This window comes from Nestor notabilis, unplaced genomic scaffold (assembly GCF_000696875.1).
Source record: "Nestor notabilis isolate BGI_N333 unplaced genomic scaffold, ASM69687v1 scaffold31549, whole genome shotgun sequence".
Taxonomy (NCBI): Eukaryota; Metazoa; Chordata; class Aves; order Psittaciformes; family Psittacidae; genus Nestor; species Nestor notabilis.
Window position 1 is genome coordinate 293 of NW_009943869.1, and position 18,094 is coordinate 18,386.

At 46.1% G+C, this 18,094-nt stretch overlaps 1 protein-coding gene across 1 annotated transcript; it reads left to right on the forward strand.

The window, feature by feature from the left end:
• Positions 1-768: 768 nt before the first annotated feature.
• PLA1A (phospholipase A1 member A) lies at positions 769-16,235 on the forward strand. Its single transcript, XM_010022127.1, has 11 exons — positions 769-841; positions 2,207-2,408; positions 3,662-3,839; positions 5,325-5,433; positions 7,412-7,513; positions 8,360-8,449; positions 9,289-9,456; positions 10,470-10,559; positions 10,996-11,104; positions 14,605-14,769; positions 16,151-16,235. Exons 1-11 carry the CDS (start codon positions 769-771, stop codon positions 16,233-16,235), a joined length of 1,371 nt encoding a protein of 456 aa, XP_010020429.1.
• The last annotated feature ends 1,859 nt before the right edge of the window (positions 16,236-18,094 follow it).

An 18,094-nucleotide genomic window follows, 5' to 3' on the forward strand; every position in this document is an offset into this window, starting at 1 on the left:
TTCCACCTTCCCCTTCTTGAAAATGGGGGTTACATTTCCCTTCTTCCAGTCATCAGGAACTTCACCTGACTGCCATGACCTCTCAAATATGATGGACATGCTTATGATACTGGTGCATTACTGAGATCATGCTTTTATTTCCTGTAGTATCTGAAAATGCACTCTCCAAAGGAAAAGTGAAGAGTGTCCCTGACGTAAGAAATGTACAGTCTGAGAGTATTATGGTGATATGGCCACCAGTTACATTTTAGCCTATCTTTCCCTTCACTTTTCAGAAGTAATCCACTGCTTTGTGGTCTTTTAGCAGTTACTGCTGAAGTTAGAAATACAGGAAAGAGACAACAATGCAGTAGGAAAGTACACAGATGTGAAACTGATACAAATCTTCCCAGCACAGAGTTACTGTGAAGTCTTGGACAAATCAGAGTCCCTAGTCAGAATTTAGCAGACAGGTCTAGGTGGCAAGTATAAAGCCCTGTACCTCTGTCGCTTGTTGGGACTGGTTTCACTAGCTGATCTGTGAAATGAGAAGCTTGCCTTGAGGAAAGGGAGGTAGGGAGGAAAGAAGTGTCAGCATGTTTTTTTCCAAAATGCGAAGCCCTCTGTTGACATAGACTATGGTACATGGCCAGATAAGAGCAAAAGTGATTGCCTCTACCCTTTTTTCCCCAAAAGAGCACAGTCTGGTTGGTCATTAACCCAGTCAAGCTGATCAAGCAACCCATGATGGCTGTTTTTCCCTGGTACTTGCAGTGGACTAACAGGAAGATGGTTGAGGATCCAAAGAGAAAGCCACTCATTGTTCTTGCTGTCCTCATGCTGCTCAACTCAGCACAAGCAGGTAAGAAAACCAGGAGTGCCTGGCAAAGGGATTGAAGGTTTTACATAGAAGGATTTGAATTCGAGTCTGCCCAAACAACCTGTGTGCCAAAAGATCCTTACTGTCAACTAGTTAGGTGCCAGGAGAAAGGGCGGTGCATGAATGGTACTTTCTTCTCCCATGTTTTGATTCAGTCAATCTCAGCGATTCAGTTCCACTAACCTGATGTAGAAGAATGATCCAGGTTTACTCGGAAGTGTAAGGAAGCACTGACACTGGCATCTCACGCTTTGAAAGCATAGCAAGTATAATTTGCAGTAGCTGAGAGAAAATAAACAGGTGCCACACTTCTATTGCTTTCTTCAGTTGTACTGGCAATAACTCTGCTGTCATCGCTGCAGCCCCACAACACCTGCATCACACTGCTTCACAGTGTGCCTTATCTTTACTCACGATCCCCCTCATCTTACACCATCTCTGACACACACAGTGCTTGCACTGAACCTACCCTTCCTAGTTAAGCTGGCTCAGGAGATGCATTTTCTCCAAATTGATCTCAGAGAACATGTCTTTCTCTCCTGCCTTCAGTACACAGGAAGGCCAAAATAAACAACAGCCCTTCCCACAAGAGGGAATCTGAATGTTGCATCATTCCTGTGAGATTGTGCTGACCCTTAGGCCATGTTCTGCCTAGCTAGTGTAAAGTATCTTCTATGGGAACAGCCAGCAGTTAGGAACATGGTTGTCTGATTATTTATCTATTATATTATTGTACATGGAGATTCAAGGCTGTTTTGCTTCCTCCAGTCCAGAAGCAATCCTGCTGCATTGTCATAGCAGCAGGATGCAAATATGCCGGTTCATAAAGTAACACTTTTTAGGTCAGAAGCGATCATTCCATCATCTAGCTTCCTGCTCATTGCAGGTCAATAAATTTCACCCCACTGCTAAGCCCAGCAGTATTTGAATACAAATACCCCATTCAGTGGTGACTATCTGTTGACAACCATTTATGGGTTTTTTTCAAATATCTAACAGCCAGCTCATAAATGTACATAGTAGCTGGTGTGTGTGGCTGATTTGAAAAACAAAACCAATGAAAAACAACAGAATGTCATTCACATCTCAGTAAAACCAATCTCAAGTCGAAGCTACCTTGACATCCGCACTTACCTTCCCCGGGCAGTGCTGGAATTCCATCAAAAGACACAAACAACTTTATCAGACTAAGTTTCCAGAATAGGCTGATTATAATGTATATTCTATCCTTTTTATCAGTAGAAGTGAGAATGCTACTTTCATTTTCCTAATGAATTAGAATGAGCTTTTATTTTTTCCATTGCACAGATGCAGTCTGAATATGCTATTCACTCCCTTTCATTGCAGGGAATACAGATGGACTCTCAGGGCATCACTGTACTGACTTCCAGACAGCCAATTTCCTTCGGGGCAGTAAACTTAAGGTCCAGTTTCTTCTGTTCACCTCCTCAAACCCTAGCTGTGGGGAGCTAATTTTAGCTGATGATGGCATCAAGAACTGCAGCTTCAACAGCAGCTTGGACACCAAGATTATAATCCATGGCTTCAGGTGAGAGAAAGAGCACTGTGACTAGGCTTTTACTGCTAAATTAAATGCTGCTGGGGCATTCCTAAGCACTGGGTGGGGCTGGTAGGGAAACTTCCTGCTCCTCTGACTTTCTTAGTCTCTCAGCAGAGTGGCAGCATGCAAAACACTTAAAAATAAAGTCTGGAGTGCTCTGCCCCAAGCCGGACCTTGGAATTGTCTGGGGACTGTTGGTGGGCCAGGGCAGAGGCATGGAAATTGCTGCTGACAACCCTCATTACAATGCAACTTGAAGTCCTTTAGTTTGTGACCAGCTGCCTAGTTTTTTGTGCAGTACATTTTTTGGAGCCTAAAAATCAAGTTAGGAAATAAAAATGTCTTTATTTCTGGCTCTCACTCTTACTTTCTTTCACATTCTCTCACTCTCTCTTCATTTACCTCTTCCCTTTTCTTTCTTTCTTTCTTTCAACCTTTTTATTTAAGAAGTCTTTTCTTCAAGATTCTTGCCCCTTAAAATTGTCTTCTTGGAGCTCACGTCCTTATTTACCAACAGCCTGCCTTAGTCAGCCATTTAGGAGCCCTGCCAGACACCTTATACATTCTTGGAATGGTAGGGATTTGAGTCAGGTATTTTTAAGCTGTCACCATTCTGCAAGCTTATTTTACTTTCCCATTTTTCAGCCAGGTGTGACCATATAACATTATTTTGATGAGCAAAAGCCTGAATAGAAAATGCATAGAAGACCAGGATGAAACCACAGAAGATGTTGCAGGGTCTTTTCAGAAAACCAGCTTTTGCCCTCATGTGACATAGCATGCCTCTCACCAGGTGGTAATAAGGGAAGTGGGTAGAACATAGCCTCCTCTGTTTTCCTTGAATTCTTGTATATAGATTTTATTGGGTTTGGGGTTTTTTTTCATTGTCTACAGGTGAGGAAATGTAGCAGTGAAAGACTAGGTGATTTGGTCAAGGACTTCCTGCCAGTTGGTAGCAGAGCAGGATCCCTATGTTCCTGGTCAGCTCACGTACTTGAGGTGGGCACTGTGGTGGCTAACTAAAGCACCACAGCAAGACTGGTTCCCTTCTGGAAGAGGTGTTCTGGAAAGTGTTACTACACCACTGAAAAAAATGCCAGCTATTGGAGTCCGGACCCAGAGAAAACTTTTAACAACTGTCTGGCAGCCTCCTCTAAGACATGTGAAGCCCCAGCACCACTGAACAACATATGTCCAACTTTGGAAGGCACCTAACATACTCATTTCTGATGACTCCACAGGGCTTTGGGCACTAAACCTTCCTGGATTGAAGGGCTTGTCCATGCCATACTGAACACAAGCCTAGTGAACGTGATTGCAGTAGACTGGGTCTATGGGTCTACAGGAGCCTATCCCTCTGCAGTGGAAAATGTCACAGAGCTGGCTCTCTGCATCTCACAATTCATCAGCAAGCTCCTGGTAAGCTACTGTGCATTTCCAGTGTGGGGGGAGCATGGCCAAAGAACATCATTCATGCAAAAACTTCAGAGAGCTTCTCCCAACCAGCTGTCTCCAGGAACGGGACAAGCAGACTCTGTATTCCAGAGTGAGCACTGTGTAACTCTGAAGAGATTTCTTCTTTGCCCTCTCAGTCCAGACTTGAGCATGACACTGGTTTTCATTTTACTTTTGAGTTTTGATATTTTCTGAAAACACATCCCTGTCGTCAGCTGCCTCTCCAGCCCAGGTCAAACCAGAAGGGTGCCCTGGGTTTTCTCAGGTCCCTGCTTCACTGGACTGTCATCTTCTGCCCAGAAATTTTGCCCAGGGAGATGGAGAGGGTGGTATTTTAGGCTATTTTATATTTGCTTTGGGCTTCAGATATACTTCCCAGTAGCTGGAAAGCCCCAGATGTGTCACAGTTAGTTTGTGCACAGCAGAGCTGAGCACCCCTTACACAATGAATGGGATACATCTTTGTGCTAACCAGCTATGCATAAATGTGCTGTGTAATGTTTGCACTGCAGACCCAGGCTGCCCAGCATAGGAGTTCCTGGGTATCTACACACCTTGCTGTGTAGAGTCACACATTTCTAACCTGTTGCTCTATGGCAACCCTTGGAGCTGTTGTGTCATTAGAAGGATGGGGTGGAGGGGGAGAGGACTGTCACACCTCATTACTGGTTAGGTCACAGAGAGAACAAGTGACTAAGCTGGACAGTGTCCCCACTTCTCATCCCATATCTGTGCTGAGCTCTAGTTTAGTTACTTGAGGACTTTTTCAGTCTAGCCTCTCCTGCAACACTACACAGAAGACTATATTCTCCCCTCGTAAGTCTCAGTACTGCTCCAGGATATGGCCTCATTTAAAAGTCAGGATTTTTCATCTTTCCCCCGTGCTGTCATGCACCATATGCTCTCCCATTGTATGGTACTACATCATGCAGGCACCTGAATTCCTGTGGATAGAGTCATCTCACATCAGATCTAAGTGGCTGTGCTTTACCTGGCAGATCAGCTCATGGCTAAATCCTTAATCTCTGCAAATATAATCTGAAAGTACTAATCAGGATATTGGCACAATGGTGGTATAAAAGTGAAAAAAATTTCTTAGCTTTACAGAGAAAAAGATTACTCACATGGTGAACATGGATCACTCAGCTGAGAGAGGGAAACTCAGCCTGAAATAAGGTGTGGAAAGAAAAGCTACAGGCCACATAGTTATAAACAGGAACATCTGACCTGACCAACGTGGTTAGGGTTGGGTTTGCATCTGTGGACCTCAATAAAGACTGAAAAACAGAAAGGGCAATACCCATCATTCCCACATCTGTTTGGATCTCCACCATACACCTCAAAAGCAATCCTATGTTAGAAAAGTTACAGAGCTGCTGTATGGACTGAGACAGGGTATTTCACCTTTCTGCTACAGAAACATTAATTTGAATTGTTATCAATCTGCAGGCCCTGGGAGTCTCAGCGACATCCATCCACATCATTGGGGTAAGCCTTGGTGCACATGTTGGGGGCCTGGTGGGGCACTTCCATGGCGGTCAGCTGGGACACATAACAGGTATCATAAAACTGAGTTTTGGGTCCTTGTCTGCTCTTCAAGGGAGAGAATGAAAGACCAAGGAAGGGGAGTCGTCCATAGTGCCCTTTTAATTGCATAAGGGCTCATTAGATCCAAGTTTATGGGCTTCTTCCTAACTTCAGAAGAGCCTGACAATCCTTTTCCAGCCATTAGTCCCCTCCACACTGCCAAAAGAATGCGTATATTTGCAAAAGAGTCCGTCTGCCTCTGCTCCACTTTTCAAATTGGTTGCCAACATAAAAGAATACAAAGCCTCATCACTAATGAAAACTCACAACACCCGCATCCTTTGCTTCCCCTTTACACCTGTGTGGTTCTTAAAATCAAAGCCCACAGTGCATGTCATTGTGTGGAGCAGCAAGTCAGCCGCTCTGCAGGAAAAACGTGAGTTGAGAGCCAAGGGGACAGCCAGCTAGGCAGGGGCCTCACTGGCAAGTGACACAGTCCTACTGTATCTGGGCAAGAACAGCAGAGCAGGTCCAATGGCTGGAACTGGAGTCATCCACAGTTGGGTGATCACCAGGCAAATCTGTGGTGATGAGGCAAGCTCAAGGTCAGCCAAGAAATCACAGCAGCAAGATAAAAGCAGGGCCACCAGGACACTGGGCTGGGCATGGCATCCCTGCAACACAGCTCTGGCAAGGAGCAGAGGCAAAAGCCTGAGCCAATGCTGGGAAGCCCCAGATGAAGCTTCTTGCTGTTCTCTCCCACAAGTCAGCTGTTTTACAGTAGACTGACCAAGGCCACCCAGCTGTACCAAATCAGAGCTGACATTAAACACAGAGAGACAGACTCCTGGGCATGGGGAAGAGGTTGCAGTGGGCAAATTCAGATAAAGATGGTTAGAGCCTGATTATGGCATTTAGAGCTTTTTGGTTCAACTCAGCCTTTTGGCATGGAGCATGAATAGAGCCACAGAATGATTTGGGTGAGAAGGGGCCTGAGAAGATTTCTAGTCAACCTCCCACCACCCCAAAAAAACAGCCCAGAGCTGCCTTCTCGGATCAAGTTGTTGATGGTATTGCTGAGTTCTGGGAATTCCCAGGGATGGAGATTTGTTTTGATAGGAGGGAAAATGTCACCAAGAAGGAAACCCTCTCACAAACGCAGACATGTCAGCTTGTATATTGTTGATATTGCCTTCTTCATAGAGAATTAATGGGACTGAGTCCAAGGCAGTGAAACTTGGCCAGCTGGAAACTGGCGTGTGAAGCAGAGCTGTTTCTTACACTATTGATGTTACCTGGGGTGTGAAAAAAAAATCTTGTGAGATTACTTTTCTATGAAAAGTGAACAGGGTAAACCTCAGCTAGAAAAAACAAACAAATATCTTTAACCTTTTCTGTGGAATTGCCAAGGATAATTTCCCCTGTATTCCTCTGACTCCCCAGAAGCTGCTCCAGGAGCAAGTTTTGGGCAAAAATGTAGATGCTTAAGGACTCAATTTTATTTGTGGGAGAGGATTCAGAAGCCTCTTTGTTTTAAGGATGTTTGATAATATCAAACCTCTGTAACACTTGGATTAGTTAATACCTGGGATGCTGGATTCATCACCCAACTGATGATCTTCAGTGACATTTCTCAGACTGTAGTGCTAATACAAATGATAGTACAATTAGGGAGAGTGTTATGAGTTTTATTCTCTTTCACTGAAAAGCCAGAAAACACTCTGTACCCACTCTGTCAGAGCTAGTTGAAGTTCATTCATGGCTTTACGGCCTAGAAACTTGAGGTACAAAACTGCTAAGGGGGAGTGGAACAGTGCAGGACAAGGTAAGGAAGCTGTAGCGGAAGTTAGGGGGGCAGAAACCATTCTGGAGCACAATCAGTGAAACCTAGGAATAATTTATCACTTCTGCCTAGCAACATTTTAAAAGTTTTGATAAAATAACTGGTCCAAAAATAAGAAAGAGAGGCTGAAGAGCACTGCTTGTTGAGGTGTTTGATTTTGTTACAGGCCTGGATCCTGCAGGCCCTAAGTACACCAAAGCCAGCCCTGAGGAACGCCTGGATCCTGGGGATGCCCTCTTTGTGGAAGCCATTCATACTGATGCTGACAGTAAGCTGTCTTCAATCTGCTTCGGCCCATGCTTCTCTTCATCCTGCCATCATTATTGCTAAGGAGCCTGTATGTCATTGTCCCTTTGTTTGTCAGATTACCAGAAATTCAGGCTCACTCTGAGGAAGCTTCTCGGTGAGCTAGGATTTAATGATTAATTCATTGGCACGTATCCATACCCTAGAGCACTTCAAGCAACAGAGAGGAGGAGATTAAACAGAGGGCAATTCTTCAGGAAGTTTTTTTCCTTAACCCTTCCTCAGCAAAGTGAGTTTATGCAGAACCAGCTCAGCATGGCTTTCACCATCCGGAAGGAATTTACATGTCTAGTCTCACTTTGCTGTTTCCCACCTGACGTAAGAAAGGTGCCACTGCGAGTGCAGAGGGAAGGTAACAGAGTCAAGCCAACAGCTCCTTCAACAAGAGAGTAACTTTTCTAAAGCACTTGGGGTCTATGTATGCAGAACATGTGCTGAAGAATAATATCACGGTGCCCTTAAGTCACACCTCTTGCCTGGGGATCATGAAAATCTCTACCAACATAACTCTCAACCACGCCACATTAAGGTTGTGGTCAGTTTTGTTCTCCTTTACACAGAATCAAGAACCTGGCTCACAGAGGTGGTGATTAAGCTGCAGTTCCCAGCCATTTTGATGGTAGGGCCTGGGGCATTTTCTGCTCCTTGCAGCAAACCTGCACAGTGCAGGTGTGTAGGAACAGGAAATCTGTCCTTGCGGTCTCCAGACTAATGTTCAAGCAGTTATTGGGGCCTGTCATACACCATGTAGGGTAAAGCCTGTAGAAGACCAAGCGTAAGCATGAAGTAGCATGTCACCTCCTTTCAGATTTCGGCATCCGGATCCCTGTAGGCCACATCGATTACTTCGTCAATGGAGGCAAAGATCAGCCAGGATGCCCCCGGTTCATCTCTGCAGGTGAGAACACTCTGTGGCCAAGAAAAGGGCTTTGATGGCCATTTAGCAGCCTCTGAAAATGCTGTTTGGCAACCAGCTCCTGCTACAGTCTGGGCAGACATCAAGGTGATAAAACATGTATTTGTAAAGCCATACAGTGGCAGGGATTCATAGCCCACATCTCTCAGCAGTACATCAAGCAGCTGAAATTAAAACCACATACAGGCCAAGTGTCTTGGCAACACTGCGGTCAAGAGAGAGGTGTGATTTTGGTGACACTTCTGTATGAGTCAAAACCCTAGAATCAGTACAGTTTGTATCAACAAAGAAAACATTTTTGCTAGAAAGGCTCTTAGGTACTACTGGCAAAAGCTTCTTTTTGTTGTTCATACTGCTTACAGCTTGTAAGATTACAGCCCTTTGAGAATGGCACTTTACACAGTGAATAGGGTGGATAAATATTCAAGTATGTTCTGCATTGGGGGTCAGGTTACAAGGCACACCTATGGCACCTCACTTCCATAGCTGGGGTCCTAGTGCAGGTGGGAGTCAAAGCTATTGTACACCCTTGCAGAGCACTTGGGGCCTCATCAGTGGTACACTGATGGAGACATTGCAGCTCAGCAGTCCCCCTCTTCTCAGGGGACTCCATTAGCCTGGGAGATGCACTTCTAACTTCCTACATAACTTCTCTTGCAGTGGGGATCTGGGCTTGTCACAGAGATGCTCTGCAAAATGTTGTTAACGGGAAGGGAACTGCTGCAGAATCAGTAGGAGTGTTTCTTGGGAACATGCAAAGAAGGCTGAAGCCAACAGAAAGGCTCATGGCTGTTTTTCTCTGGGTGCATTTTTTCTTGCAGGCTATAAATATCTGATCTGTGATCACATGAGGGCAGTACATCTCTATGTCAGTGCCTTGAAAAATTCCTGTCCGATCGTGGCTTTCCCTTGTGCAAGTCATCAAGATTTTTTACATGGTCATTGCCTGGACTGTGCTGACCCTTTCCTGTTCTCCTGTCCCAGAATAGGTACAGTACCAGCATGAGACCTTCCTGGAGCAGATGATAATACATTCCTGATGGGTGCCAGTGCAGAGCACAGTACTCAGTTCAGATTTCTCTGAGTAGGATTTGCCTTGAATCTCTTTGGGGACAGTAGAAGCTCTAAAAGCTCATATATTGTCCAAGATAGAACACCAAAATCTTGAACTTCTGATCATTAAAGGTTTCATTTTTTCACAAACCAGTTGAAAGAGAGTTTCCAAAGTCACCTGCCAAACAAGTGGGCAGTTAACTCAAAAAGTGTCTTGTTTAGAGAAGCAGTTGGAAATTTTAGCCCAAGCCTGCAGTCCCATTCCTCTACAAACCACTCACTGTTGCTGTGTCACCGCCTTCCCATAGATTTGTGCCGTGGCCATCCCAAAGGTAACTCCCTGGACTGGGAGAAGGTAACAGTTACCTCTTTTAGGTTTCTGAAACTGGGCTGTGGCACAAGGAGAGGAAGTGTCGTCTAGTGCTATTTGCAGTCTGGTACCAGAGAAATATAAGGAGAGGCCTCTTCTGGGATAGGTACTCACAGATCAGCTACTCCTTCCCCATCTCACCAAGCCACATTGTCAGCTAGTCAGTGGTGCAGGCCTCAAGTTATGGTGGTCTTCTCACTTGACCAAGAAGTTAAATTTCCCAGTGTTTGCATTGTCATTTACATTTGCACTAGGTTTCCTGACTTGGTAGTCTTCAGTCTTCCTCATTTTGCACACTGTTAACAGTCTGTTAGCAGAGCAATGAAATAAAGCCACCAAGAGATATTCTGATGATGATGATTACCTGAGGTAGCCAGGATAAGCTTTTTGAGGGAACATTAATCTGCCAAGCAGAAACTACAAACCTGTACTTGCTCTGATGTGCACTGGTATAAAAAAGGGTCTGTCCTCCAAGACAGTGGGGTTGGGTGGGGTGAGCGGAGGAGAATTAGGAACAATTATGTTTCTGTTCTGGGCCATTCATGGCTTTCCCTGCGCTGGCTTTATTTCCTCCTGCAGGCCTGCTGGAGCAGGCAGGTGTCAACATGAGAAAGCTTCCCAAAGAAGTAAAAGTGTATTTAATGACCAGTCCTTCAGCTCCATTCTGTGGTAAGTAGTACAAGAAAAAAAGATTAGTCTAAAAGTTGTTGGCCAAATGAGGTAGATCCAGGTAGTTACAACTACATCTCCGTTAGAATCAGCTCTTGTGGTCCAGATGGTCTGAGACACACCGCTGAAGAGCAATAACCCTGCACATCTCCCCCATAAAGCCCTTTCCAATGGCTTTATCAGTGTGGACACAGCCCTGGATTAACATAGCCACATGGCTTCAGGACCGAAGGGTAGTGAAAATGCCTGTTTACACTGGACTGTGCAGATCTGCCCGCTGCACCTCCCGTAACACAGAGATTAGTTTCTTTGTTATGTTTGTTTGTTTCTTCCTGCTGGTGAGGCCAGGGAATGAGTGCTAGAACATTCTCTTGGCAGGGGTAGGTCTAACTGACAATACCAGCCCTCACTCCCACGTACTTTGCCTCTTGCTCAGTCCACCACAGCCTGGTTGAGTTCCATTTGCAGAAGAAAAGAAACATAGTCACCAGCATCGAGATCACTTTCTGGAGCAACAGCACCAAGGACACAGTGAAGATCACCATGTGAGTGACAGTGCATGCTTCTGGCCTGGGCTTTTTTTTTCCAACTCTATATGTAAGGGTTTATCCCAGTCCAGGAAAGGCACAACAGTAGCGAAACTCCTTGTGGGCAGTCATTGTGTGATGAACCACAACCTTTCTTCTGCAGCCTCTCCACATTTACCTTAAATGCTCTCAAGAATCAGGCATGTGCTACCATTACTCAGTAACCCTAGGTAGGCCCACCTCCTCCCTGAGTGCAGTAGGTATACCCTGGGATCCCCAAATTTGCACTTTTGTGTTGCTACACTGCTTCCTTTGCCACACCATACGCATGCCTGGTGGCAGTTCTAACCAGAGTCAGATAGTTATTACTACTCTGCCAGTCAGAGGTGGCTACAGCAAGACCCCATCCATCAGAGGTTCCACACTGATAGAATTAGTGGCTTAGACATCTCCCTTGATGCCAGACAGGACAGCAGCTACAAAGAGGAGACAAGTGCATCTCTGCAGTCAGGAATGTGTTCAGTAGCTTGTTGCCTCTGCAGTAATGCAGCAAAGCTCTCAGGCTCTCACTGTAGGGAATCGTCCAGGGGGCAGAGGATGAAGACCATGTGTGCAGACAGACAGATCTCTCTTGAAAGCACCTCCCTTGTCCGAACTGTATCTGAATTAAAGGACCAGACTCACACTCTTGTTCCACAGCCCTTGCCACAGGGTGTCTCTCCACCACAGACGTTCTCCAGAAGTCTTTCTCACTTCCTATCCCTTCTTTCCCACTGCTGTGTGCTGGGAACCACAAGGTGGACATGCAACTAGCACACACTGCTGGCTGCCTCAGGAAGCAGGAAAACTGTCTGGTAAAGAGCCCCAGCCAGCACTCCTAGGATCAGAGGGGTTCCAGCACTGGCTTCCATGCAGACCTTAGTGCTAAGCCATAACACTGTGACCTGAAGCTAACTGTGCTGCTGCTTTAGTCCTGGGCGCCAGGAGGTAGGGGTGAGAACCAGGGAACCCAGGAAAAGAGAAGCCATGCTCCAGGGTTCTCTCCAGATTGGCATAGGTGGTTGGTCACAGATTTCCAGCCAGCCACTGCAGTCTGGATTAGTACTCCAGCCTGGTGGAGCTCAGTCTGTTCGACCCCTCCCTGACTTGGAAGCCAAATCTGCCTTACCCAAAGATGAAGGGAGGAAATAGGAATGCACAGGTCAAGTCAGGACCTGTGCAGCACTTCCCATTTGCAGCTGTGGGACACAGGGTTTGGTGTCCCGCAGGAGGCATGTGAGCACTGGAGGGAATGGCTGCTTGGAGAAGTGAGACAGGCAGGCAATCCCCAGGCTTTGCTGTACCCTCAAGTTTTAATGAGCCACTAGGGTTACAGCAGGGTAACCTATCCAGAGACACCCTCAGCCTGAGAGAACAGCAGTTGTTATCTGATTTAAGTGCCTTCATAAGAAGCACAAGGCTAAACTGAAAAATCAGCTTACAGCAATAAACCTACAGATTTGAGAGTATAAAATTGAAGATATCTCTTCTAATTCACACTGTAGCAAACAAATTTCCCCACTCCAGGCAAAGCTCAGCCCTCCAGTGCAGTCAAGCTCAGAGTGTCTAATGGGCACAGATTTTTACATAGCAGGCCAGGCACTGGTGGATCACTGACTCATTTCGGGTCATCTGACATGCACGTCATCCCGCAGTTCCCCAGAAGTGCACAGGGACTTGGGAGTGTTCAGCCACTCTCATACCTTCAGCAAGTGACTCACATGGTTGCGTCTTGCCTCACATCGCCCTTCTCCTCCAAACATCAATTCCAGTCTCATGCCGTTACCCCACTGGTTGCTCAGAGTGCCCCAAGAAACATGTCCCCAAGCCCCATAGCTGCAATGGGGCTGGCAGAGTAAGGAGCTTCTTACACAGCACACTTCTCAGCTGCACTGACATTGCTTACGTATCACACAACATCTTCCCCCATATCCAAGAATCATAGAATGGTTTGGGTTGGAAAGGACCTTAAGATCATCTAGTTCCAGCCCACTGCCATGGGCAGGGAGCCAACAAAGAGTCCTACATCCATCCAAAGGTTGTGTGGGGTTGGAGCAAATGTCAGTCCCAGGAGTGACTTTCTTTAACCTGCTTAACCTTACTGTGTTCCTGTGTCCTAGGGCAGGTCTGCATCCTACCCATGGACAGCACGCAGTAGAGAGATGCATGTTTGTCTTCCAAACCCTCTGTTTGTTTCCCATTTGCTATCTATTACTCACTTTTATAACAATTTCATGATGCTTCCTTTTTTTGGCAGCTTCAAGCCAGAGACAGTTTGACACGCAAAACCTCCAGCATCTACCACTGCAGTTTAAGAGGGGGACTGGTTGTGCTGGTTTGAGTTGGCCACTCTGGCCTAGGAGGATGCTGAGCAGAACTGTCAGCTCACTCCCAACTGCTATGTTGGTTAGCAAAAATGTAGGCTCTTCGTGACCCTTTTGCCACCTCTCTCCTTGCCCTACCATCACATTTCCAATCAGTCAGTCACCCAGGTGCTTCTGGGATTGTGCTGAGTCAGTTACACACATATTCTTCATGAACACAAAGAAATCTATGATCTCCAGGCTCTTAGAGGTGCCAAGAAGATCAAGCATAAGGCGGCCCATTGGACGGACTCCACAGGAAGGAGTCCTACATAGAATGGCTGGCCTGTACCCCTTCGTATTACACAACCAACTGGGCTCTAATCACTGGCTCTTTACCAAACCCCTGGTGTTTCTCAGTTCATGTTACTTGGGTAAGAGTATAGGGACAAACATCCCTCTATCCAAGCATCACACTTTCAACATGGTCAAAGGCAAATACCTAGGAAAAGTATAAAAAAAAAAGGCAGTGTAAATATGTAGCAATACTTCCTCAAATGATTTCCCAGTGTCTGAGTAATTGTACCTCAGGGACTTCAAGAGCCAAAGGTGGATCTTTGTCTTTATTAGCTTTTGTCTTCCATTACCTTGCACAGTCCCCTTCCCATGACTCGTACAGTTAGATAAACTTTCTAGCATCCACAACATCCCATATCAAGGATTTTAACAGCTTAAAAAGAATGGAACTCTGCACTCTGCAGCATGCAATCTTTCTGAGCCTGCCACCTCTTAGCTTCCTTTGATCAGCCCTAGTTCATGTACTGGAAAACATAGTGAACAACCGATCCCCATCTGTGCCATTCGATTTCACGGGTGTTGACCTTATCTACCACTTACCTCTCTGTAGCCATTTGGGCAATGTTTCAATCTATGTGCAACAGCAAAAGCAGTTCTTGTAATTGTGTGATGGAAGGAAGGGTATTTATCTATAAATATTCTTGACTGCAGAGATAAATCACGGAAAGACAGCCAGTTGAGTCTTCTCACTCCACCATATTATGTGAGGCCTTCCCAATAATAGCCCAGGTTCCTCCAGTGTTTCACCAGCTCTGCATATGGCCTGCAACTGCATGTTGATTGAGTGCTCTCCCTCACATCTCTCACCCTGCCTTGTAGACCTAAGCACGAGGAGGTGGGCAAACGGCTGCTGGCCCACAGAGTTCCCCTCTGCCAGATAAACAGTGTGACACTCAAGTACCTCCCCAAGAACCAGTTTTGGAGGAAGGACGAGTCATCCATTGTCGGCAAGTTCTGTGCAGCCTCGCTGCCTCTTGATAGCAAGTAAGTCACTGGAAAACCTTACAGGGACCCACTGAGCCTGTGCATGCAGCCTGTGGTTTGAAACAATGCATTCTCTCCCCTGGTTAGATAGACATGTAAAGAGGTCTCTCCCTCTATCACCTCAGTGTCCCTGTGTAAATCATTTTCTACCTCTGAGGGAGAAAAATTACCAAGGTAGTTTTCTAGGAGTTTTCTACACTTCTTCCCCACGGATAAAAACATTGCACCATGCAAGGGAAGTGGCTGTGACTCACATCACCTTGAAGATGCTTAAGTCACAAACCACAGTGAAATCTTGTACTAACTGGAATTTATTCATTTTGTCCCTGATAACTCTCTCCATGTTTCCCCTGTCAACAATTGGCCCCCATCTGAAACATGACAAATGAACATTTTTCAGGACAATAGAAGACCAGTAATATATTTCTGCTTCTTATACTGCATAGCTTTATAAAGCACTAAGGCTAAAGATAATTATTTGGGGATTTTCTAGGCCATGCATTGCAGAGTATATGCCTTCAGCCATGATTATCTTATCTAGAGTAGAAGCAACCAAGTCCTTCTCATCCTGAGAGAGATAAAGGTCTCCTCAATAGTACAATAGTCTTGCTGGGAGTTTTGCAGATCCAAAGTTCCTGCAGGCAGGGCAAAGTAGCTGGGTCTATACTGACACATTAAACTCTGTCCATGTTGCTTCTGAGTTGACTTTTTTGCTGGGTCCAGCTGAAGCAAGCTAGCGGGTACTTCAGAGCAGGAAAAACCAGAAGCAGAAGGCAAAATGGGCTCACATTCAAATTCTGTTCTGATGGGCAGGAAGGAGACCCAAGCACAAGGCAGTAAAATTAGATCCAGTAGGCCCAGACAGGTGAAAAACAAAGGCATTCCTATGCAAATATCAGTCACTCCCTTGAGCAAAAGGACTATTCCTTCCTAGCATGCTTTGCAGAGCAAAGCACTCTAAAGTTGGGATGGGTGTGCAGATACATGGCCTTTTATTACTTATGAATGGGACACCATGGCACATTGCTTAAAACTGTGCTAACCTGCACTGCTGAAAGCCCTGGACCTAGCTGCAGTGGAGATAGGAAGCTGTGTTGTTGCACGGGTTCACAGCTATGCTCTTACCACTAAACTGGGAACACTCAGAGCAGCAATGGTCCAGCTGGGGGCGGGGTGAGGGTGGAAAGATGAAGGATACAACCCCGTACAATTCATCCCAATTCACGCTCCAGCCAGTTGATCCCAGCAAGGGCACAGCACCCTGTTCATCATGCCCTTGAAAAGCAGCACAAGGACCACCAGCTTCTTGCTTGCCTCTGTGTTAGAATAGCAGCCACCACCTGCTAATGCCCAGCCTGATTTCCCTGTGCTCTTCCCACAGCAGGATAATGTCATGCCTGCCCTGGAACCTCACCCTCCCCAGCAACACAGACATCTCCTCTGAGCTGCACACTGCTTGTTCCTAGCCACTGCCTTTGGAGCATGCAAGTATACCCCAAAATGGAAAGGATCCCTAAACCTATTGCTGCTGTCTGCTCACACATGATGCTTTCACCATAAAACTGGATGGATGATTTACTTCCTGCATTAGGGACAGGATGTCAAGGAAAAGAAGTATGCAGCAGATTGGTGAGTACAAGTTTGAGTGGTTACAGCAAGACTTCTCAGTTAAAAGGCTGGATTTGGACTTCTATCTCATGTGTTCTGTACCCAGCTCTGAGTGCAACTATCAGCCTGCTCCCAGGAGCTATGTTGGTTAGCAGAAATGTGCTAAGTGAGTACTGAGTGAGTGAGAAGGGCAAGTAATTTAATCTCAAGATTTGGATCTGTATGAAAGAAGAGATAATATCATTCTGACTACAACAGGAGTGTTGGAATGATTCATTTGTGGTTTATATTAAAGTGTCCTGAGCTCTTCATATTAAAGGTGAGAGGTATTACTTTTCCTCAGCATGGGGAAATGATGTGGTTCAGGCAGTTATTCTTAGCCAGTGTTCCAATGGGAAACTTATTAGGCCCATCTATAGGATGCTTTCAGAGTGAGACCCTATTGATTTCATGTTAGCGCTCCTGCTAAGTTATCAGAATGGATCCCCTTCCCTGACAGGCCTGGAGCATCTCTTCTGGCTGTTGGCTTGTTCTCTTTGAAGCTCACATAAACAGACACCAGGAATACGGCAGTGCTCTTGCATCCACTTTTACACTGCTTCAGCCAACTGCTCAGAACAGAAGGCAATAGTAAGAGGATGGAGCATCACAGTTACAGGGCCACCTAACACAAATTACTCCTAGGAACTCAGCACAGCCTTTCAGACGTGGAAAAGTAGCAGAGGTCTGGAAGGAATTGGTGATTACAGTATTACAATTACAGTAGGATTGCAATATGAGACACATTTGCATAGAAATAGCCCCTGCCCATCCATGTCTTTTCCACCACCGTGATGCACACGCAAATTAAAGAGGAAACAAGTCTTTCATCATGTCTGCCCACAAACCACATCTTCTGTAGGCCATTTTCTCTGATTCTCTGGCTTCACTGGGTGAAAGAAGTGCACCAGGAACACCATGGTCAGGAGAGGGAAACATTCTAAAGGCATTTCTGCCATGAAGCAGCCTCAGTCATTTGTCACGAGCTGTCACTATTGCTCCACTAGACTTTGTCACTGCAGAGTTAGCTCCTGCTGTCAGCTCACATTCAAGTTTTTGGGCCCTGAAAGGCCAGCTAACAAACACCATCTCTAGCTTACGCTCAGGAGGGGTTAGAGCTGGATTCTGACAACCTGACAGAGATCCAGGTTAGTCGGTGCCATGACTGAAGAGTTTCCAGGGAGCTTCTTGTTGAAGACTGGAACGTAACCTCAGCAGGCACCGGTGGAGGGCAGCATCTAATTCAGCCCAGCCCATTTCTTCAGGCAGGTGTGTAAAGCAGATGGACACAGCTTCATTGAGCGGTGCAAGGAGCCATTTACACCACATACCCACCACTTCAGAGGCCTCTGTAGTCCTCAGCAAGAGTGCCAGATCCCAAGGGCAGAGAACTCACCCAGCTGAGACTTGCAAGACATTCAAACCAGTCTCTGGGCCACAGCCCCTGTGCAAGCAGCGCAAGGCAGGTAGTGCTGCCTCCACGAGCCCAGGGCTGACATCAAGCCAGCCCCACACACAGAATAGCCGTGTCCCCACGTGTCTGTGCCAAGAGGCACAGAAAACATCCTTCCCTGAGCGTGCTGATGGAGGGACTGATGGTCCTCACTCCTTCCCTGGATATCTGGCCTGGAGAGGCTCCTACCCTCACCACCCAGCTTGGCTGCACCAGGCTCTGTGG

Bases quoted from the DNA above. Each gene is read 5' to 3' on its own strand.
- PLA1A (XM_010022127.1), top strand. From the start codon at position 769: ATGGTTGAGGATCCAAAGAGAAAGCCACTCATTGTTCTTGCTGTCCTC. The intron at 7,514-8,359 runs GTAAGCTGTCTT...ACCTCCTTTCAG, and splicing joins CATTCATACTGATGCTGACA to ATTTCGGCATCCGGATCCCT. The intron at 10,560-10,995 runs GTAAGTAGTACA...CCTCTTGCTCAG, and splicing joins TCCTTCAGCTCCATTCTGTG to TCCACCACAGCCTGGTTGAG.